Source organism: Semicossyphus pulcher, unplaced genomic scaffold, assembly GCF_022749685.1.
Source record: "Semicossyphus pulcher isolate SPU_LCO1_2020_fin unplaced genomic scaffold, fSemPul1.0.p SCAF_5, whole genome shotgun sequence".
Lineage (NCBI taxonomy): Eukaryota > Metazoa > Chordata > Actinopteri > Labriformes > Labridae > Semicossyphus > Semicossyphus pulcher.
In genome coordinates, this window is record NW_027211726.1 from 31,099,909 (window position 1) to 31,122,830 (window position 22,922).

General features: G+C 43.8%; 1 protein-coding gene across 2 annotated transcripts in view; it reads left to right on the top strand.

The window, feature by feature from the left end:
• The window catches only part of glcci1a (glucocorticoid induced 1a), a 29,160-nt gene extending 9,644 nt beyond the window's left edge, over positions 1–19,516 (top strand). Inside the window, exons 2-8 of one of the 2 annotated variants that reach the window (XM_069681833.1) lie at positions 2,014–2,165; positions 6,532–6,621; positions 13,335–13,487; positions 14,006–14,158; positions 14,280–14,490; positions 14,660–14,780; positions 15,748–19,516. In XM_069681833.1, the coding sequence (XP_069537934.1) occupies positions 2,014–2,165; positions 6,532–6,621; positions 13,335–13,487; positions 14,006–14,158; positions 14,280–14,490; positions 14,660–14,780; positions 15,748–16,036 (1,169 nt within the window). In that variant the 3' untranslated portion in view covers positions 16,037–19,516. The remainder of the gene's footprint in view (positions 1–2,013; positions 2,166–6,531; positions 6,622–13,334; positions 13,488–14,005; positions 14,159–14,279; positions 14,491–14,659; positions 14,781–15,747) is intronic. The other variant, XM_069681834.1, reaches the window with a different exon arrangement.
• Positions 19,517–22,922: the final 3,406 nt, after the last annotated feature.

The following is a 22,922-nucleotide window of genomic DNA, read 5'->3' on the forward strand; positions in this document are numbered from 1 at the left end:
GACCAGAAGCCAAGAAGACACTAGATTACAACAGGAACATTGGCCGGATGAGGCATCGTGTGAGCACACGTATGACTGGTTGATTTGGTCTGGAGAGGATGTTTCTTTCTGCTGCTGAAAAGGGACTTATTTATTTTTGATGGAAGGGTCGGGGAATTATTGCAGCTTAATGAATATTTACATTTTTCCAACCTGGGTGTCAGAACTCAAAAATCTTCACTTGCTCTTGGAGCTAATGGTTGCTTAATTAGCTAGCTAGGTATAGCCGATAAAACTGAAAAAGATGTCGTTCGAGATCACGTTTTGTGTCGTTTTCTGCTCACCAGTCAAAATGAGAAGGTGCAGTTGTTTACCTCTTTAAGAAGTTCACCATTCATCCACCATTAATGTAAACTGTGCTGTGGAAGAATGGAAAGCATGACCGCATCAGAAGCTGCAAAACACTGCATGTGAAGGCACCAGTGTCGATGCCAAGAGTCTATAAATAGATGGAATCAAAACCAAGTAAAAATGACCAAAAGATAGTGCTGCAACTAACTTACTATTATTTTCATTATCAATTGTTATTGATAAATAAAATCACTTTTATTTTCACCATGAATCGTTTAGGTTGTTAAAAAATAGAAAAAATGCTAAATCACTATTTTCCCGAGCCTAAAGTGACGTCACATTGCTTCTTTTGTCCAAACAAGAGTCAAAAATCTAAAGACTTTACCTTTACTGTCACTAATGGCAAATAAAAAGCAGCAAAATTTTACATTTAAGAAGTTTCAACCAGAAAATGTTCAACATTCCTGCTTAGAAATGACTGAAAGCATTAATGATTATTATAATAGTTGGCAATTAATTTTCTTTCCATCGTCTAACCAATTACTTACCTAATCGTTGACGCTCTAGCTCCAGAGAGGTCACATATTTACATAAAGGACCAACCTTAAAATGGACCTACCGTGGGCGGAAATAGTTGTTTGCATTATCATATTTCAATTGATCTAAAATTGAGTCCCCATAATAGCTAGGACATAACTTACTTAATCTTTTTGTTGTATAGATTAAAGCGATATGAAGCATTTAAAGATCTCAGAAAAATGACTTTACAATGAACAAAAACACCAAAGTAGAAAACTGCAGGTGCAACTTAAAATGGTTTTTGAGCTTTACTCATACAAATGATCGTATCTCAAAAGCTAAAAACTGAAGTTCAAATACCTTCTGAAGTGTTAAGAAATATTTTGTTCATGTTTCTACATTTAGTATCGTTTTGGGTCAACATGATTGTTTGGACAATTTTAATGAAAACAAAGGAGGGGGTATGATGTGAGGGATAATGTATAGTGAGCAGGTTGTTATTGCCGAATTTGAGCCGCGTCCCTAGCAACGGTCTGTTCTTCAAAACACCGGTCTGTTACTGAGAAATAACAGACCTCAGAATGTTGTAATTAACCAATCAGAATCAAGTATTTAACACAGCTGTGTAATAATTTGTATTAATAATACACTGTAAATACTTTAATATCATTGGCAGAGTGGCCACCAAGGCTACCATGTGTGGTAAAAGATGTATGTTGAAATAAAGGAATTTCTTCTTTCTCACTGAATGAATAAGGAGTCCAGTTTTAAAGTGTGTTCTTTATACCATACGCGGTTTGGACACAAATATTGATCGATGAAGATTGGCCGAGGCTTTGTAAGGCTGGGATGCAAGCAGGGTGTGAATATTACTGCTTTTGGAGTAGAAACATAACACACTCAGATACACACACACACACACACACACACACACACACACACACACACACACACACACACATTCTGTACATGAAGATGCATTGTAAGTGAAAAGCCTGGAACCAGTTTCAGAGCTTGTGGTTGTTTGAATTTACAACAGAAGCCAAACAAAAAGATTCATAGATGAAGAACAAGATACAGGTGCTTAGTTTCTGTCACTACCTTGTGTCCCTATGACACGTAACTAATACTGCTTTATCTCTATTTGTCCATTTTCCTCTGCAGTTGAAAGGACTAAATCCCAGCAGGTGCGGGGTTCGGGGGCCATTTGGCGGACTTCCTCCCTGGGCACTATCGCTGGGCCCTACCTCACTGGGCAGTGGCCTCGTGACCCCCATGTGCACTACCCATCTTGTATGAAAGATAAGTCCACACAGGTGAGTGCAGCCCCCACACCTCTTATTCCTTCATGTGTCATGCTGTATCATGCTGAGTCCCTGTGGAGATGAGGTGATTCATGTGACATTTTAGTGACAGAGAAACAAGAAGGCGGGGGTACTTCTACATCACAGCTCTGAATCAGTCAGGTGATGCATTCTGCGACCTGTTGGATGATACTAATGGATTGGTTTAGAAAATGGGCTGGTCAGCGGTACAGATTTACTGAGGCTTTTTCAGACGTGATTCAGGTGCAGATATGAAGCATGTGTCTTCTCATTGCAAACACACATTAAAGAACAGAATGCACCAATAAGAGACATTTGAGCACGGTATGATCCTCCATACTGTTAAACACATGTTACAATCCCTAATCTAGCATGGTTGTCAGTGCGTGCATGTGCTGTGTCGACTGCCACAGAGCCACCTGTTCTACAGTTCATGTGTGATGGCATCTCTTTGCAGACATCTGTGAGGGCTTAGCGTTAGCATTACGTTACTTTGACGAGGCTAAGCTAAATTAGCTGAAGCACAAACTTTAACTCACTGAGCAACTCTGCTACCCTACATCTGGCCGCTGTCTACGTCTTTATTCATTCTCTTTTATTCAGTCTTATTTCCCTGACTATATAGTTAATACAGCTTTTCTTGAACAAGCAAACATCTCTGAGTCAATGTCTTTTGTATTGTTCTATTCTGTGAAAGGCTGCAGTAACGATAATGTTGTTTTTGATTAAAGGGCTGGATGTTTTTAAAATCTTACCCTAAACCCTAAAATTGATGCTAATATATTTATGTGCATTTTTATTTCTTTAACTGATTTACTGAAACTTGTATAGGTCTGATTTTAAAAAAAAAAAAAAGAAGAAAGAGAGCCTATATATTTGAATTTAGTAATGTTTTGTTGTACTGCGCTGTCAAAAACTTCCGATCAGAATCAGATAGCGCCTTGTTGTGAATGTTTTTAAGTGCACCTTATTTGTTTGTTTGTCCGATTGTTTGTTTATTTGTGGTAATACTGGAGTTAAGTTGTAATTCTCAATAAACACACAAAAGAAAATTGAAACTACACCGAGTTCATCTGACACTTTTAAAATACTTTTTTCAATACCCATCAAGTATCACTTGTATAAAAGGCGAACCATCACTACTTCAATAAGACCTTTCTGAAGACTGGAGAGCTGCACCCAGGGAGGATGATGTTCGTCATCATCTTCAGTGTCACCATCTGCAGTCTGAGAGAGGGCTGTGAGTCATCAGACTGTAAAGCTCTCATCTCTACAAGCGCTGCAGTTGTAAAGGTTTTACTATGTTTAGCACGATGAAGGAAAGATCTCATACTGACCACATGTGGGACTGGATCACCTCTCATGGACCGTGTGTGTGTCTGTGACGACTCGCTGCTTCCACTTCCTGTCTCCAGCTTTAGTTCAGTGTTCACTCCGACTGCAAATATTGATGTGATTTTTTTTTTTTATACCATAGTGGAAATGATCTGTGTCATTCTTGACCTTAATTTGTGCCCACACCTTCCTGCCCTGTCATCGTCTCCTGCTGTTGAACCTCAGATGTCCCTGCACACACACACACACACACACACACACACACACTTCTTAACATCCTGTGTCCTCCACGCTGTGTGACATTTCCCACCTACGCATCCATGGAGCTTCAAAGCCTGATGACCTGTTTGCTCTTAGTTCACCGTTTATTATTAACTCCTGAAGTAGCACAAAGGCCTGATTGTTCGAGTGTACGTGTGCTGCTCCTGTTTGATCGATGTTTGTATCTGCAGGGTGTCTTTCTCATTTCAAGCTAGCATTAACTTCACGCCAGTTACACCCCTTTCCCACCTAAATTTAGCGCACTGACGCAGGTTTTTCAGACCTGGAAAGACCCACTTATAAATGCCGATTGTCTCTTTTCCCATTGCCAGTAAAGTATACTCCTGTGGGTCTCAGCTGACAAATATGCCAGAGACGGGGTTAGTAACCAGTGAAGATGTTACGGCGGTTAGGTCTTTATTGTATCTATTACTCATTCAGTCTGTGTATCAAACTCACCGCAGACAAATTTGGAGCGATGTTCGAGCGCTGCTCAGACGGAGACGGGCTGAATTTGTAGCTGAGATGACGAGGAGTCGCAGAAGTTACTGACGGAGCCGGAAAGGGGGCGGAGATTAGCGTGTCGACACAGGTTTTGTGTTCCCATCAATGCCGATTGGAGCCGAGGTGATAATAACCCTCTACTGCAGAGTCATGTGACCCGGGTCTGAATGCTGATTGTAACCTTTCCCACTAAGCAAAAAAAGCCGGGTGTTAGCGGGTTTTTGACCAGTGGGAAAGCGGTTTTAGTGACTTCAAGAAGAATCTGAGATGGTCAACAAACACAAACCCAGACCTCGGATCAGCCTTTTTTTAGTCTCAGAGATGTGATAATTAGATTCACTGGGAGAGAGGAGGAGCCAGCTAGCCGTCCTGAGTCCCAACAGTCCTTTAAATTCTATTTGCAATGGATCATAAAAAAGTATTCAAATTACGGTTTACACCTGTTTTGAATGTGTCCTTGGTGATTCAATCACAAGTGGACAGATCTGAGTACGTCTGTTAAGACCTGGCGTTCACACGTTTCTCCACATGTGTCTCGAGTGATAACTTGTGATCACATCCCCGCTCTGTATGCAAATAAGTATGAAACTTACATGCTCTTAGGGCTGTGACGGTACTGAACTTTTCTAACCGTCCCCTCGCGGTTAACCGCCACCCCAGCCCTCTGCCAAAATGTTTCTTGTTTTTATTTTATTTTTCTTGCTTATCAGAGCTTGTTAGCTTGTTTCACAAAGAGGAGATAGTGGTGCATTAATAATATCCATCTGTGACAACAAACATGCCAGTATATTTGTCTGCATCACCACCCGCTGTTCGCGTCAGCTCTCAGAGACTGACCATCCTCAACACCGAGCAGGAACAACAACAACAACCCACCTCTCTTCCGCTCTCCGCCCATCTCAGGCGTGATATCTCGCACAGATCACTGTCATAGGTACCACAGGTGACTGACAGGCTTACAGCCTTTAAGCATCTAGTGTAACGCTGCTGTCATCCAACGCATTCACTGACATTCAAGAAAACTCAACAGACCAGGCTTACCCACTAACCTCCCCTCGTAGCACACCCCTCTGGTCTCCAGCGCACAGCTGATAGCGATGTGGTTTGTTTACATGTTGAACCAAAGTGTGTATTTGACAGCGACACGATGCAACGCGATGTCTGACGCTTGCACGCTGCTAGGCCACCGTATCACCCAGGTCTGTCTCTATTCTCCCATGGCGGCGATGACGGTCACTGGGTCCATCCCGCGGTTGGCATCACATAACCGTGGAATTGCGGCCATGCGGTTACCGTCACAGCCCTAATCCTCATCATAATAGAAAATGACAAACAGACTGATAGATCTCTGTTTCTGTACGCTTGTCCTCTCTATAAAACCTCTGTATCCTCTCTGAGCTGCATTATTCGAAACTCTGATGAAAAGCCTGAGGGTTACATCTTTGAGGTGCGGACTCGGCACAGGATTGCTTCATTTGACGGCACTTTGCTTGCACAGCTCGCTTGAATGCAAAAACATTTGCACATGCTCAGAGAAATCATCGAGAAATCAGGAGACACTGCTGAGAGTATTAAATCAGGCAGAAGTGGGAGTGAGCGGTCCTTCAATGGCCCTGGACACATTTGCGTTCATACTGTCCGACAAATGCGTCGTGGACCACCTCTGAATGTCTCTGAGTGATCGGACCTCATTGCTGTCCAGTGTCCACTTGTGATCCAGTCACTCATGGACATGATAATACATGAACTCAGCCGAAGTACTGAGTTTGTAGGTTGTAGTTTCAGGCTTTCTCAAATAAACAAATGACTCTTTGAGTTGAACTCACTCAGACGAGCTAGACAGCGGTCCGGTTTCCTCTGGGTGTTGGATGGGGAGCTTGTATTGCATGAGTGTGTGTGTGTGTGTGTTGTGTTCTTGGATGGGACTGTTGACTGTAGTGTTCTCTCACTTTGTCTCAGAGCCCAGCTCAGCTTTCAGCGAGGAGCGTGTGTGAGTGTGAATGAATGAATGCATGTGTCTGTCCGTGCTTCCTCTCTGAACTTGTCACACCGATCGTCCGCTGATGGAAAAGTCAGCGGGTTTGAAAATCTCTGACAGACGAAAGAGTCGAAACTTTTGTTGTGATTTGTGCTGTATTTATGAATATTGATTGATTGATTAAAAGAGCAATGTCCCAAAACTACAAAAAGGACATCTTAGTTCAGATCCAGGTTCTGCTGATTGAATGATTGATGTGTCTCTGTGATGTTCTTTCAGACTCCTGGATGTTGGAGTGACGAAGCAGGAGAGAAGAGGAGCACCCACCAGCGCTCTGCGTCCTGGGGCAGCGCCGACCAGCTGAAAGAGGCATGACACTGATATTAATACAGATACACATGTAGGCCAAACCTTTGGTTAACAGGAATAAACAGGCACAACATTTTCATCTTGTACGAGCCGGCTTTGAAAACAGTTACCCAAAAAGCCCTCGTCTTTTTCTTCATAGAAACGTGTTTATTAGATAAGTGTCCTTATAGAAACATCGTGCTGACGAGGGACATTAATACTATCAGCTAAACGGTTAGAAAGAAATGAAACACAAGTTGTGGAGGACAGCTGTCTTTGCCTTCCATGTCACAGCTCAGTGGTTCCCACACATACACTCTGCCTGTGCGAGCCACCCAGGTACAGTTTCTGACCAGTTTAACATTATTAATCTGTATAACTTCGTCATCCGCGATCGAAAACACAGGGATGTAGAGAAGGCGGATCAAATCATCATTAACACGGTGAAATAATATGTAACCTGCGTTAAAATAAAACGTATACATTTTCAAGGGCTCAGAAACTTGTTAACGGTTAACGAGGGTCAGCAAGCGGTCAGGGCTGCAACTCACGACTATTCTGACAGTCGACTATTCATCGATTATTGAAACGATTGATCAGCTTATCAGATAATGCATTGCACGATAACTTCATGGCTCTTATTTAGCGCTCCGCTTTAAATGGAGTTGGAGGTTCTTTTCAGCATCTGCTAATTAACAATTAAGACTTCTCCATTCAAAAATATGTCTTTTGCTGCTGCTACTGATACAAAAGAGAAATCCGACATGAAGTTTTGGTCTGTTTAAAACCAACGACAGACAAAGTGCTGATAGAAAAAGTCCATCGTGTCTTCTCTTCAAATGCTCTCGCATGTGAGATGTCTCACCCCTCAGCAACTCCAGAAAACGATATTATGTCCGCGCACAGCAAGACAAACACGCGCAATGACGTAACTGACGAATTATCAACGATTACATTTGTTGGCAACTAAAATCGATTTTTGCAGTCGATGCCGACTGATGGTTGCACCTCTACTATCACTTAGAAGTCATTCGTTATTAGCACTCCTAGTTCAGACATTTGGCAGAATTTTGAGAAAGCATGTTGAATTATTTTAACCATCACTCTACGTTTTCTGTGTGGCAGAAGTAATGAAACAGAAGTGAAGAAGAGCTCTGTCTGTATTATTGACATTTTCTTCAGGCTGTGTCACCTCCTGTGTGACATCACAGGTTTGGCATCACGTCTTTATGGTGCTGATGGTGTGCAGCAGAGACAGACACTTCCTCTGAAGCTGCACCCAGCATGGCACTATCAGCCCCGCTCAGCTCCGCCATGCAGCAGCAGGGAGGTGGCAGATAACGCTATCTCCCTCTTAACTACTCACTTCCCCTCTTTGAAACGGCCATAACCCACTGCAATTTATGGTCAGCCAAGCCCCAGCTGGCTCCTCTCTGCCTCCTGCAGCAAAGGGAACAATAAGGGCCGGCCGGATGACAGCTCAGCCCTCTCTAATGTGTGCACAGGCACGTTACTGAGTTACAGGGCTGCAGAGGAGGAGCAGCGCTGACACCGATTCCACAGATGTCAATAGATAAGCTACAAGGAGCAAGAGGAGAGGAGGCGGACCTGAGCTGTGCAGCTGCTGCAAATAACTACAACAGTGATGTTAGCTGGGGGACGTTATTGTGCATATTAGACTCCCTGCATCTGAATGACAGAACGTAACAGGTGCAGCTAGTGTGTGATACTTTTATGTCTTATTTTAGTTCAAGCAAAACTTGTTTTAGTCAAAGTAAACTCAGTTTTGGTCGGAGGTGTGTTGAAACTATTGTAGGTTGAAAAGGTGAACTTTGTGGAACCAGAGGAGGCCTGAGGTGTGTACGAACGGCGACGGTGCCACATACACGCTTACAGCGCTGTTCCGTCCTGCAGTCACCAACATTAACAACGTGTTTCACTTCCTCTGCTGCCGACTTAATGGCAGAACGACTTCGACCCACCATTCCGTGTTAGGGCAACAGTATTTGATGTAGCCCTGGCTTTTGTGGCGTGCCCTGCCACTTTGGCACAAGCTGTCTGCTGTCAGCTTTTTGGATGATTAAACGAGATGAATCGGCAGCGGAGTCAGTGAGAGAAATCACTCTTGTTGGCTGCTCTTCTTCCACAAGCAAAACACAGAGGGTCAGCGTGCAAGTGCCCTTTGTTACCAACCATCAGACATGATCTCAGTGAAAAGTATAAAGAAATGGTTTCAGTTGAGTAAAAACAGCAGGCACTGCTTTATTATAACAATGGTTTGTATATCTGCTGTCCGTGGTCTTCTGCTGTCCTTTTGTGAGTGACAAATACAGACAGCTTCACAAAGGCTTTGCATTTTCTGATCTCTCTTGTGATGATACTTCATTGGTCATGCTGAGAGAGCCCCTGCTTTGCAGTGTATCACCCCAAAAAGCAGAAGCAAATAAGAGTTGTTAGGGAGGCTTAACTGTAACAACTTACTGTTGGTTGAGCTGATTCACTTCGGGAAAGAAGCCTACATAGTAGATGTCAAACAGATGTTCTCTGGCTTTTTGTTAAGAGTACAGGAACTCCCTTCAGTTTCCATGGTTCCAAGACAACAGGCTCTACAATGACCAGATGGAGTGTCGTATTAAGGTTTCTCTCTGCAGTCGCAAAGTATGGCCTGCATCAATTTGTAATCCTAACCCAGAGAAGTGAGACAGAATATGATCATGATCTTCTCAGGTGGACCAGAAACATCCTTTCCAAACCAAGCCTGGTGTTTCATAAGATTGTAGCCATCAGAGAGAGATACCTTTCCATCCCATAGTGCAAGTGATCCGATAGACCTCTGCAGTGGTCTCCTTTAGACACTTAAGGCGGATTGTCAAACCCTCACAATTTCTGACAAGACAGAACCTTTTACCAAACGGGGTGTTCTGTCCACTATCAACAGTCTCTGCGATCCACTGGGATTTGTGTCGCCAGTCACTATAACAGGAAAGTCCTCAGAGCTGAGTCATCGGGTCTTTTGGGGAATCAGTGAGCAATGGTGCTGTCTCTTTATTTCTAGACCAGAAATCTTTGTCGGCCGCACAGTGAGAAATGTGAACGTTTTCAGATGCATCAACAAAAGCCATCACTGTAGTTTCATCTCTGAAGGCACGGTGATTAAAACTGCTATGTCTTCTATGCCATGGGCGAGAGGTGCAAGATTAGGACTCTGCAGCTCTGCTAGTTTTGAGCTTAATGAATTGATCTCAGAGGATCTGGGCACGCTAAACATTTTCTCCCCCTTTGGCACACAAATTGACGGCTCCTAAATTCCTGTGTGCCTAAAACCAAACTCCTGAGAACATCTGCAAATATATTGATCTCCATTCAAAACTTCTACATGTACCAGACTAACTTGTCATCCAACAGTTCATCGAGTTCTCCTTTGGGAGATCACTGGTCCTTACCCTTAACCTGCTCAGATGTTCCGTGTTTTCAGAGCCGCATTTGGCAAGAACAATCCTTGTTTTCATCAGAAGATGAGTCCAATGAAGCCATGAGCATTATTGTTGGAGCAGTGCTAGAGGATTTTTACACCAAAGAGGTGAAGTTCGTTTAATACAGCACTTCTCGAGGGACGCCTCTCTAAAAACTGTAAAACCTTCCCTTCATGGAAAGCTTCATTCAAGCAGGAAAGAGGCCATTCAAACATTATGTTACAACCCTGATTGAGAGGCACCATCAAGAACAGAGCCACCATCCAGACCGGACAAACAGCTATAAAAACCAGGCGGGCCTGAGGCTTAGACGACTCCATCCATACGCCTTCAATCTGGAATTCTGATGCATAACTTAAGTCCGAGAGTGAAGCAGGATTAGCTCCATGCCTCACCGGATCTATCCGGGGCCGGAAAGCATCAACACAGACTTACCTCAGGTAAAACAATAACCAGTGCTTAATCCATCGATGCACCACAGCACAGTGCTGCAGATGGAAAATATAATATATAATATCATCCCTGCTCCATGAGGAAAACAACATATAATCCACTGCCGTGAGCAGCTGAGACAAAGCACCCCAAATATCTGTCACTCTGACCAAACACCCACAAAAAGTGAGTCAGTAAAACCAGACGTCTGGCAGATGAAAAAAGCTTGGGATGAATTGGGATAATTGGAATATCTATTGTTGAATTTAGAGTGCTTCTCTTTGTTCTCTTGTTTTTGAAACTAATTCATGATATAGTTCTCTCAGATGGAGCCACTTTAGTCCAAATATGTTGCAGAAAGCTCTGCAGATAATTGAGTTTTTACATTATAGACACTTGTTCTATAGTGTTCTATGTAAAATTTGGCCACAATACTGCACAATGATCATAGACGGTCGAGCCATATGCTAGGTTTGGTCATAGTCAAGTTTCTTTATAGTATCATCCTGACAATAAGCCCGTTCTTGGCGATCACATAAAGGTCTTCAAAGTGCTGACTAAGGGAAGGCGTGCAGCTGCCTGTTGACATAGTCACACCATGTTTATTGGCACATTGGCAGCCTCGACATGTGGGCTAGGTGTGGTTTTAAGAAGCGGCTCAATATGCTGAACTGAAACCATTTCAGAGATACTTTTTAGGTTTCTACTAAATATAATATCTGTGTAGAGAACGCCCAGTTGCGTCTTTCTGATAAGTAGCCTTTGAAAACACATTTGTCTGATGACGCAGTCAGTGAGTTTCACTTTTAAAATGTTACTGGCTGTTACTGGCTCTCTGCAGTTTAATGTCAAAGCTTCAACACAGACTCACTCCACTGTCTCCTGCAGAAAACCTGAGAAGTGCATGGCCTGAGTGAAGGCTGAGAGGGAACCAGAAACGTGCAGGACCTCGCCGAGTAACTGGCTCAGCGGCCCAAATATAGGGATCACATAACAGCCGTTTCACACAGAGCCGGCATTGATAAGTGCTGCATGTGTTGTGTTTCTGAAGTGAGGAGGGACAGTGTCAGGACTGTGTGAGGGAATATGTTCGGACATGTTCTCGAGTACTGGTGTGCATGGGAGCACTGGGAGTTCCTTCATCTCTCTGCCAGAAAAACACCAGTGTGATTACAAGTTAAAGGAAGAACGTCTCCAGTACACTGCTGCTAGGTTCAATAGAAAACTTATAGGTTCATACAGAGCACTGTCTGTATACTCATGAGAGTTTTATTTGATACATTTGCATTGGGAACAGAGACATCTAGTGGCGTTGTGTTGGGTCAATGATTACGTCCCCCTTTTTAGGTTTACTTCCTGTTTGAATTAAAATATATAGCAGAGCAAAGAAAACATGGGAAGAAGAAGGATGACATTTTGACTCCACCTGTCACCTTATCAGCTGCTGCTTTGCATTTTACACACACAGGAGCAGCTTTTATAAATGATGTTAGCTTCACTTTGGCTTTACCTGCTATAACAAGTCAACGGCTTTGTTCAGACGACTGCCAAATCCCAAATGTATCTCTCAGACAGACTGTCCACGCTGTTTGTAAGAGATCTGCTAAGATTGTGTGTCGAGACATTAGCAGCCGATCTGCGTGTGTTAAAGTGGGAGTGAGGTGCTTCAATAACTATGAACGCTGGTGACGAGGCCTTCCAGCATAGAAGCGTGAGGAAAGGATCTCCATCCTCCTGCTCTGCAAACAATCATCCTGTCACGAGTGATTAGAATTTCAAACCACCAACAGTCCTGGTTTGGATCACGTTCATTTAAATAATAATAGGCCAATACTTTGCCTGATAGTTACCACCATTACTGTGACGAATAGGGGTGGGACAAAATATCTATACAGCAATATATCGCCGTCCTGACTCGTGCAATACAATTATCGGTAGGCTATCGATATTTTAATTCACAAATAATATAAACAAATTTACCTGCCATTTCGACTCATTGCGTCACTCCTTCATGACTTGTCGCGGTGGCACCTATGACACGAATGAGGGTAACATGAATGGAAATTATTGGCCGACTTGCTGTATCGTGATGTTATCGTTAGCGTGCGCCACATATCGCGTATCGTATTGTATCATGATCTACCCTGTGATTCCCGCCCATAATGACGAACACATTTCCACAAGCCACATGTCTGCTTTTACTATTTGATGCTCGATCAAATCAGGAGAAACTTTTCACTGCACACCGTCATCAGATATTGCAACAGATATCTCTTCTCTGTTGGTGCTGAACCATCAGTGTTACTTCTGTTTCGAGCCAGATGAACAGAAAATAAGAAGCATTTACAACATTGTGTGCAACATTAGTGCTGAACTGTCCGGACCTTAATGGAGATACAATCAGGACACGCCAAGAAACAGATTTGGGCTTTTAATCAGAACAATGGCAAAATGTCTGCTGTGTGAAAACAAGAAGTGTTGTTGCTCATCAACTGAATAACCGATTCAAGTTAAGTGAATATAACAATGTCACACAAGTCTCAAGCATACCAGTGTGTAGTGTTGGTTCTCTTTGTCTTACATGTTAGTGGATTAATCAGATTCCTGGACAGCTTTTGGTTTAGTCACACAGACCACTGTTGTCAGTGCAAAAGAAGAAGAGCGTGTTAGCTGATGTTCTTTATTCTGGGGAAAGCAGCTGCTGCCGCACAGATCACACGTTAACATTAGAACAAAGTCAGACGGCGCAGAAATCATATTATTAGAGAGTTACGATCTGACTCATGTGATAACTTCCTCTGTCTTCTTCTGCTCTCCTGTCCCCGGCAGATCGCGAAGCTCCGGCAGCAGCTCCAGCGCAGCAAACAAGGAGGTCGCCACAGTAAAGACAAAGACCGACTGTCCCCCCTCCAGTACCACCCCATCACCTACACCGGCCTCACCAGCACCACCAACCACAGCTCCACAGCCAGCCACATTCAGGTACAGGTGCACTGTCTGAACAACCTTTTTCAGCTTCCTCAAGGTGGTTGGGGAGAGTCGGGGAGGGGTCGCCCCCTGGAGGATGGAGAGGTTAATATTCGATAAATTGTGCAGTCCTACTTGATACGATGAAAACCTTCTAGAAAATGAAACCGTAGTCAGATTTCGCTGAGGAGGGGCTTTTATGTTGATATGGTTGCCATGGTGGCAAGATTAGTCGTGCAGAACCGTGCAGTGAACAGCTGCAAACAGTCGTTGACCTTGCTGACGTGTTGGAGGTGTGTTGGTCAGAGTCTCCCGCCCACTGGTCCTCTCAGCTCACTGTGGCTGCTTCTGTTTGTTTCATTCTTTCCTGCAGTATTTAAATTGATCTTCTGACCAGATACTGCGGAATACTGCATGCCTATATTTGGACATGTCGACCTGTTTTTATTGAGAAATGACACAGATGAACTTTGAAAGCTTTTAATGTGAAGCAGCAACAGGAAATTAACTTCACATGCCTCGTCCCTCTGCAGCAGTTTTCCATGTCGAAGTCGGCCCAGATGCCGCTGTCCAACATCACGGTGCCAAAGCCCTCCATCTCCAGGGTGCCCAGCAGCATGGAGGGCATCAACCACGAGCTGGAGAAGGTCTTCATCAAAGACAACGGAGAGAAGGAGGAGCTAAAGGTGGGGCTCTGTTTCCTGTCGGCTCATACAGAGTTTCAGTGATCCTGTGTCTCTTGTCTCATCTCTGATCTGTATTCTCTCCCCTCTCCCCCTCCTGTCTGTCTCCTGTTGCACTCTGCAGTCCCTGGAGGTTCCTGACGGGCGGAGGGCACCCTTCCCTCCCCAGCAGCGCAGCAGCAGCACCCGGAGCGTGGACACCCAGACCCCCTCTGCCCCCGGCCGGTCCAGCAGCTGCTCCAGCCTGTCGCCCTGCCCCTCGCCCGCCTGCCCCCCAGGATCACATGACGGCAGTCCTTACTCCACAGAGGATCTACTGTACGACCGGGATAAAGGTACACAGCGTAAACTGTGAGACCACTCCTGTCATAACCTTCTAAGTCATTTGAGCAGCTGTCTGTGGAGACTCTTTGCTCAGTGCAGAGTGAGACAGCTGACATCAGAAACGCTGCAGATGTTCCCCTTCAGCCTTCAGTGTCTCACCCTGTGTCTCTGTGTTCACAGACAGCGGAAGCAGCTCACCGCTGCCCAAGTTCGCCTCCTCGCCCAAACCAAACAACAGCTACATGTTCAAGCGAGAGCCGCCGGAGGGCTGTGAGAAGATTAAAGCTTTTGAGGAGCAAAGGTAAAGACTGTTTAATACTTGTGTTTAATTCAACCCTCTCGGCCTCATAGTGCCCGGAGCAGCCGGTCTACATTTTACTGTAACACCTGGCTTTTTTAAATGCTTCCCCGTGTATCAAAACGTCCAAGATTCTTTATGCTGTTGCCAAATTTCAGAACTGGAAATATAAATGGTAACAGATCTGTGGGGTTTGTTTGCTGGTTTGCAGCCGGTCGACTGAGCCAGCTAACTATCCCCACCTTTATTGACTTTTAGAAGCTGTAAAATTAGCTGTAAGAGAAATCCACAGTGTTTGTGCACGTGTGTGACACGTACTCACTGGTGGTAAACGGTAGGACCTACACGGCTGAAACTGCTAGAGATGGACGCTGTGGGGAGCAGTGTGGCGAAGAGTCAGGACACTGTCTGGATGGCAGCGACTTCCTACATATAAATTCTGTTAGTTTCTTATGAAAACTAACGAGCACATTATTATAGTTTGTTCCTTTAACTTTGGAGAGTGGGATGAATTCTGGGATACTTATCTTTTATTTTGAAAGCCCAGTCCAGGTTTTAGTGCTACTTCCTGTTCTATTTTGTAAGGATTTTGATTTGAACTAATTAAAGCTCCAAATGCCACATTTTAAATATCAGATTAAGGATGGCGTGGGCGCAGGTTTAGCTTAGTGATTAAATCAACAGCCCATATACAGAGGCCAAAGTCCTCAGTGCGGCGGCCCCGGGTTCCACACCTTCGGCCCTTTGCTGTGTGTCATCCCCACTCTCTCCTCCCCTGTTTCCTCACTATCAATAAAAGGCCAAAAACATCTTTGAAGATGTTGTGTTTTACAAATTGAAAACACCTTGTACGTTTGTTTGCATTGATTCAGATACTGCTCGAGCTGCAGCAGCATTTTAGAATTCTTCCGGGGTCTTGAGGGTTTAACACGTCTACCTCCTCACTGACGCTGCGTGTGTTTCTCTGCAGCTCCAGGCAGTCCACATCTGCGTCAGTCCCGCTCTTCTCCTGCCCCGACAAAAACAAGGTGAACTTCATCCCGACGGGCTCGGCGTTCTGCCCCGTCAGACTCCCCGGCTCGCTGCACCTCAACCCGGCCTCCCAGCCCGAGGAGGACGAGGAGAACACGGAGCCGCAGGGGGCCACGTCGCTCTACGGCGCCCCCACTCAGGTCTCCACGAGCACCAGCACAGACGACCCCCCGGAGGAGCCCGGCTCGCCCTCAGACCCCCCCACAGACAGCCCAGCCATCAGCTAGACCAGAGCAGAGCTGGCCTCTGGCTCCGGGATCCACCGAGCATCACCACTGACTGTCCCACCAACTCCTCCCTCTGCTCCGCCAGGGGGGGGCCTCCGTCTCTCTGTGCTGACCCCCTCCACCCCCCTCTATCTCTGCATGACGTAGCAACAATGTCCCGAATAACCACCACCGCCACCACAAAGACTCGCCACCTCAATGTTCAGTCCTGCGTTCTGTTGTTGGCAGGGGAGGACCTGATGGTTACGTGCAGGCGTCGGAGGGAAGAAGGGAGCACTATGGATGGGGGGAGGGGCATGCATTTTAAACTGGTAGTATATTTCTGATTAAATTATGTGTTATTGTGTTCAGTTTCAACATTCACAGTATGAATAAGCTCTCTAAACATATATATACACATATATATCTCTATGAAAAGAAAGAAAATGCTTGTTTTAAAAGAGAAAAATCCAAAACTGTGTATTGCTGTGTTGCGTAGCGAACAGGAGGAACAGCTGTACTATTCAGGATTCTGTTTACACGATCCAGGTGTCATTGTTAAACCCTCTCTAGAGAGAATAATTCGGCAAAGAGAAAAAGAAGACAAAATGGCCACAAATTGGTTGCACAGCGTCTGCATCTGGCCTCGCTTCAGGTATTTCACAATCAGAGTGTGTACTCAGGTAATTTGGAATGTATGTCCATACAAAGATCTGCAGAACAGATTCATTTCTTCAGTTCCTCTCATTCCCAGACCAATCATTCCTTTCTGTTCCAGAGTCTGAGAGCAGACTGTGAGAGCGAAGCTGCAGAGGGTTAAAGGTTGTGTGGCATAACGTGCAGACCACACACACTGTGACTGACGGTTGTGTGTGTGTGTTAAAGGCAGCGTGCTGGACAGAGACTCGGATGACGTGCAGCGGTTGATGGGTTTTTAAGCCTGAAGACGATGTGTGTGATTGTTGACAGAGGACCAGAAGTGGACGAGTCTGCAGAACCGAACATACAATCAGACTGAAGCGTTTGGTTCTTTGCAGGTGCAGGTTGGAGTTTCTGTTATGTACAAACATTTCTCAGAGCTACAATAATCCTACTAAAGGTCACACCTCAGCTTCCAAAGCCAAAGAAGCACTTTTCATTTGCAACTTAAAGGGGCATTTTTATTCACATTTCTTTGACGTTTAAGACGTACAAATACAAAAAGTTTTGGGATTGCTCCAGTAGCCCAAATGAGCTGCAAATCCATCTGTTTGATCCAAGCAGAGACGGACCTGTTTGTTAGAGTAAGATTGTTTTTAAACCGGACACAGCTGTATCATCGCTCTCTTCAAAGCCACCAGACTCCACTGACAAAAACAGTCATTTAACCTCACAGAACAAGGAGTTGCAGCTCAAGCGCTGCCTCGATCAGTAAGTTTGTTTAATTGTTTGACCTTTCTGTTTTAAATTGTTAGGTTGAATCCAATCCAATATTAGTGTAACACAAAACATGAAGTAAACAAAGTAGTACTTCGACTGCATTTCCCCAAAGGATTATGTTGCACCCATTACAGCCTGTTTCATGTCCGCCGGCTGAAGCAATCTACTGGAGCCATTCCAAAACGTTTTAATACCTGTTAGTCATTTAGACCCCAAAATATGTTTAAACAGCACCGTTCTGCTGAACCAAGTGGCCACAAAATAATCAGTGATGCAGCTTTAAATCTGAAACAATGACTGTATAGAAAGATGGACGACGCATAGTCCCGTAACCGGCATCGGTGGTGACGTTATTTGGAGCCAGAGCTGCGCAGTGCAGATCCGCGGGTAGAGCATCTGTAGCCACTTCCGCTAACCAAAACACACACACTTAACTTAGCAAAGATCCGACATGTCGGAGTGTTTAACAACATAACAGCTTCTTGTGTCTGTCTGAAGCAGATATCCACGGTTCAGGGAAGTTCAATGACTGTTAGTGTTAGTTACGCTATTGCTGCTTGGGAACGGAACGCTGCAGGAGCCAGAGAGCTGTCAATCATGAGGCCACACCCCCTTTTTATAGCATCAAGTAACTAATTAAAAGTAAACTTGTCAGAAGAAGATAAGAACTAACTATAATGACAGAAAATGTATTTTGATTTTATAGTTTGACTCATGTCCCACCTGTTCACATGGAGGAGGCGGGCTTTATGAGCTGTACTGCAGCCAGTCAGCAGGGGGCGATAGAGAGGGTTTGGCTTCTCTTTTAGGGAGGTGTCATGTCGGCCATCTTTTTATACAGTCTGTGAGTTAAAAGCAACACATCAGAGTAAGCATTAAATGTAGGGCTATGTTTAAGGGAATCTGGCAGAAAGAAGTTTCATGTAACGTGTTACGATTCAATATTCTTTATATTGTGATATATTGCACCATTCATCGGTCGTGTTCTCTGTGGTTACGTTAGCAACATGTGCTTCTTCCTGCTTCAGTTTTTCTTGTGGGGTTTAAACACAACATGAAATGAACCAACACCACACGTCTGCATGTAAATGACTTAAAAATCAAGACACCAGCTCTGTGTTGGTGTCATGGAAGTCTGAGGTTCGATTCCCAACCAAACAGTTTTCACAAAGCAAAATCAAATGCAGCCAATCAAGATGAACGTTTGTACAACTTTAAACTCCAACCTGCACACCCAAACTTAGACTGTTCTGATATTCCAAATAGTTGCTATTCCATTAAATGCATTCCACGAGATTTTAGTATCCAAGACATAAATAGACTCATGATGCTTCATTCCTAAAATATCTCTCAGCCTTTTGATTGCGACGAGCTGCAGTGGAGACGCTTGGTCGCAGAGCTTCATGTGTTTGATGCACAGATAAAAGGATCACACTGGCCTGCCTCCCTCTCACTGTCTGTCTGTTATTACTCAGTGTCGTAGGCACCCCGATGCTCCCAAACCTTCTGAAACATCTCATGTACTCTGTGCTGAGCACCATCCTCCAGGCTGTTAAATGAGCATCGCCCCGCCCAAGTGTAAATGATCCACAACTTTCATTTGCAAGAGTGAAATATAACCCACATTTATTTTGGTATCTGGTGTGCTTGTGGACTCCCTGCATTGACGCTCATTCATATTTTGTATATATGTGGCTTTTAAAGAGGCTCAATGCAATGTTGTGGTTTCTTGAGACGTTTCAGCACCTTACCAAGAGCTATGGCTTTCCCAATGTCCCACATATACTCGGCATTGGTAAACTAGATGTGTGCAATAATAGGAAAAAAAAGGTGTTGTCCTCCCGGATGTCGTCCGTTCTTTGACACCGCGTCTCATCCTGCATTACTTTGGTTTTGAGCATGGCGGCTGGATCAGCAAGCAGTTTGTTGCTAAAGCCATCAATCGATCCAAAACCAGCACTGAGAGCGACCAGAGCACATCACACGCAGGTCAGAGTGTTCATCGACTCACCACATGATACTCCCTGTGTAACCTGCAGTGTCAAAGTTCATGCACAATGGCAATAAAAAAAACTATTGGTTGTTTTGTCCACTTTTTAGTGTGTGTACGTCAGTGAAGGGAAACCTACAGCTGCTGCATCATCACAGACTCGGCTGTTTGACCTCCGCACAGACAGACTCATGATTCTTTAAAGGGGCTACACAGTAGTTATATCTCTGCCGCTTACACGTCCAGATTCACAGATGACATTCATTCAGTGCTGGATGAGGAAAAAAAGATCACATCCAAGGCGCTCAAGTTGGTGGTTAAAAATAAGCCTTTAAAGGAGCCGCATCTTTTAAGTGGATATTCTCGTGTTTTGCACGAGTTTCACATGTTTGGGTGTTTATTGTTCACAGTGAAAAAGTGAAGACTGCAGAGTTTTTCCAGAATTTCATTTTTAAATGAAATGGGCCGTTCAGAACAGCTGCAGGATTCTACAGAGAACCCGTCTTTCACTGAAGTCAACCAGTCGTCGCTCACAGTCGTTCCCCTCAGGCCGCCTTCTTGCACGAGCTTGTCAAGATTTCAGCTTACCGTTCCGATACCTCCTGGAGATTCTGGCTCATACAGATGAAGCCGTATAACCGATCCTAGAGCAGCCATGTTTTCTACATTTTTGGAGTGCAGCTGCTCCACCACACGGAGGAGGGGCTACACGGTCACTCCAAATACTGTCAGCCAATCGCAGCTAAGGTCTGACCTTTGAATGGCAAAGAGGCTTGCTGGTTTCAGGAGGAAGGAGAGGCTCTGAAAAATAATCTAATTAAAATATGTAGACAATTTTTAAAACGAAACAAACTTTACCAACGTGTCAAAAACACACTAGAATAATAGAAACTTGATTGCAGAGCTAAAATATGTCCCCTTTGATAAGAAATAAAAAATGTGTCAATCTAATTATTAAAAAACAGATTGACAAAAACGTGAATAGGAAAATAAAAATATGCAGAAGTACATAAATATATATTTATATGACCATATAGAAATATAAGTTAATGTCAGAGTCTTGCACAGTTGAATTATATTTGTGTCACATTAATGAAAATGGACTGCACATTATAACAAGACAGTGTCCGCAGCACTACAAGGCCTTGCTTTGGGCTAAATGCTAACATCAGCATGCTAACATGCACAAGTTAAGCAGGTATAATTACTTAAAGCCGTTTTTGCAGTCTTAGTTAAGCCTGTAAGCAGATCTCTGAGTGAGGGGAAAGGCATTTATTTGCAGGTGTTTAGTTCTGTATCCAGGTTATGGACCTAATCAAACTTGGACCTGATAATGGGACTTGATGAAATGTCCGTGGACCATCAAAGTTAGGGTTTAAGTAGATCGAACTACGAACTACGAACTAACTGACTAAACTCTCCTTCCTGGATCCACGCTGCTCGAAATGGTGGTACAAGCTCACTTCTGCAGACACAATGAATCACAGCCAAACAGCAGCCTAATTTCACACAGCTGTGTAAATGTGAACCCTGGGATGTACATGCAGGATCATATAATTAAATGGATGGTAAATGGACTGTACTTGTATAGTGCTGCTTTTACATGTCACATTCACACACTGATGGCAAAGGCCTAAGTGCCAATCTCCTATCACATCGATGCCCATTCATATCGGATGGCTACGAGTGATTCGGGGTTCAGTGTCTCGCCCAAGGACACTTCATCATGTGACTGCATCGACTGAGAGACCACCCACTCTACCAATCTTGAGTTTGTTTAGTACAGGTTGAGCTCTTATCTCAAACATAACCTGTTCCGTTATCTCGTTATAACGAGATAAAATAAGTCGAGATCTCAAGAAAACAATCCGGAAATTAAGAAGCATATAAAATTTATGGATGCATGTCCACTTAGGGCTTCCGTAATTGAGTACAGAGCCGGTCACAATACATTTCAGGAATGACATGGCATGATTAATGTGAAGAGGCATTCATGTACTTTGTCCTGAGTTAGAGACACTTTTAATTACTGAGATATACACGTGCACAAAAGTGTTTAAATAGAGCCTGGCTGCTAACAGCTGCTAACTGTGCTCTGACTCTGTAATGTGACATTCTTGTTGAGAAAGCAAATAAGAGTGTTTCAAACTCTACTACTGAATGGTGTTTTACTGATCAGCTGACAAAGAGCTGCTCTGAATACGATCTTTAGTTTGTGTAGCTGAGTGGAGTGTGCCCTCTACTGGTCGAGGTCTGTAACTGCTATACTGCTGAACACTCTACCAGGGGTGCACCGTGCTCCATGTTTCCACCACTCAACTTTATTTCAAATTCCAGAGTAGATCTTAGATTTCCTAATCTATGAAGTGTTGGGATATGGATTTATAAACTGTCAATAAGGCCGATAGCAGCAGGTCTGGCAGATTTGGAGAAACAAAGAAGAAAAACTCGACAGTCCAGGAACTTCTCTTGGAGCTCTGCTTTACTTTGTTTCAGCATCAGCATGCATCCAAAAAGACGATGACAACACAAAAACGGGGTCCCTAACCTACTGACTGAGAGGCTGTGTGGATACGTCAATAGCTTTAAATACAGCTGGATGAAACCACATTTTCAGGCTATTAAAAATATAACCAACATTAATCTTTCTATTAGTGTTAGAAATGTCCGTTAACTCTTACTTTGGCTGGTATTTAACTAAATATACAAAAAGAAGAACCATCACATCCTCCCCCGTCCTTAAGTCCACCTTGGTACGTTCAAGATTGCCAACGCCTGGTGGAGCATGGGGCGTTCATGTTCGCGCGTTCATGAGAGGACCACCCTCAAACAGGAAGTCAAACGTGTATAAATGAACCAAAGTGGATCCTAACCTTAGCTGAGAAACACATATCAAATAAGAACCACCAAATATTCAACTAAAGGATGAATAAAGGAGTTTTTTCACCTGATTGTTGAGGGAGTAACGAATAACTTAATAATAATAATATATCATTATATAATAATACTACTACTAATAATAATAATGAATAACGCTCCCTCACATGAAGAAGTTTTATTTTCCTGAAATATAAAAATAATTCTTCAGAATCAGGAGAAATGCAAACAGAGCTGTGTACCTTTGACCTTTGGTTCCTGGGTGACTGTTACTTCTGAAATATTTATTAAATTACAACGAAAGTTGGATCGACAGAAACTCTGATTTCACAAATATTGTGTCTATTTTGACAATAAGTTAGGACGACCAATAAGGGACTATCCAGTGCAAACAAACACATAGATGCTGTGTTCGAAATGCCATACTATACTAGCAGTACGTACTGATGTGGCCTAAATGTAGTCTGTAGTGTGCAAACAAAAGCAAAATGTGCAGTTTGCCAAAAATACCCGGATGTCGGACTGAGTCGGAGAAAATCTCCAGTATGCATCGGACCAGTCTACCTCGCCTACTGTATCCCACAATGCAAAGCGCTGGAACGTCACAGCAGCAGATTAATT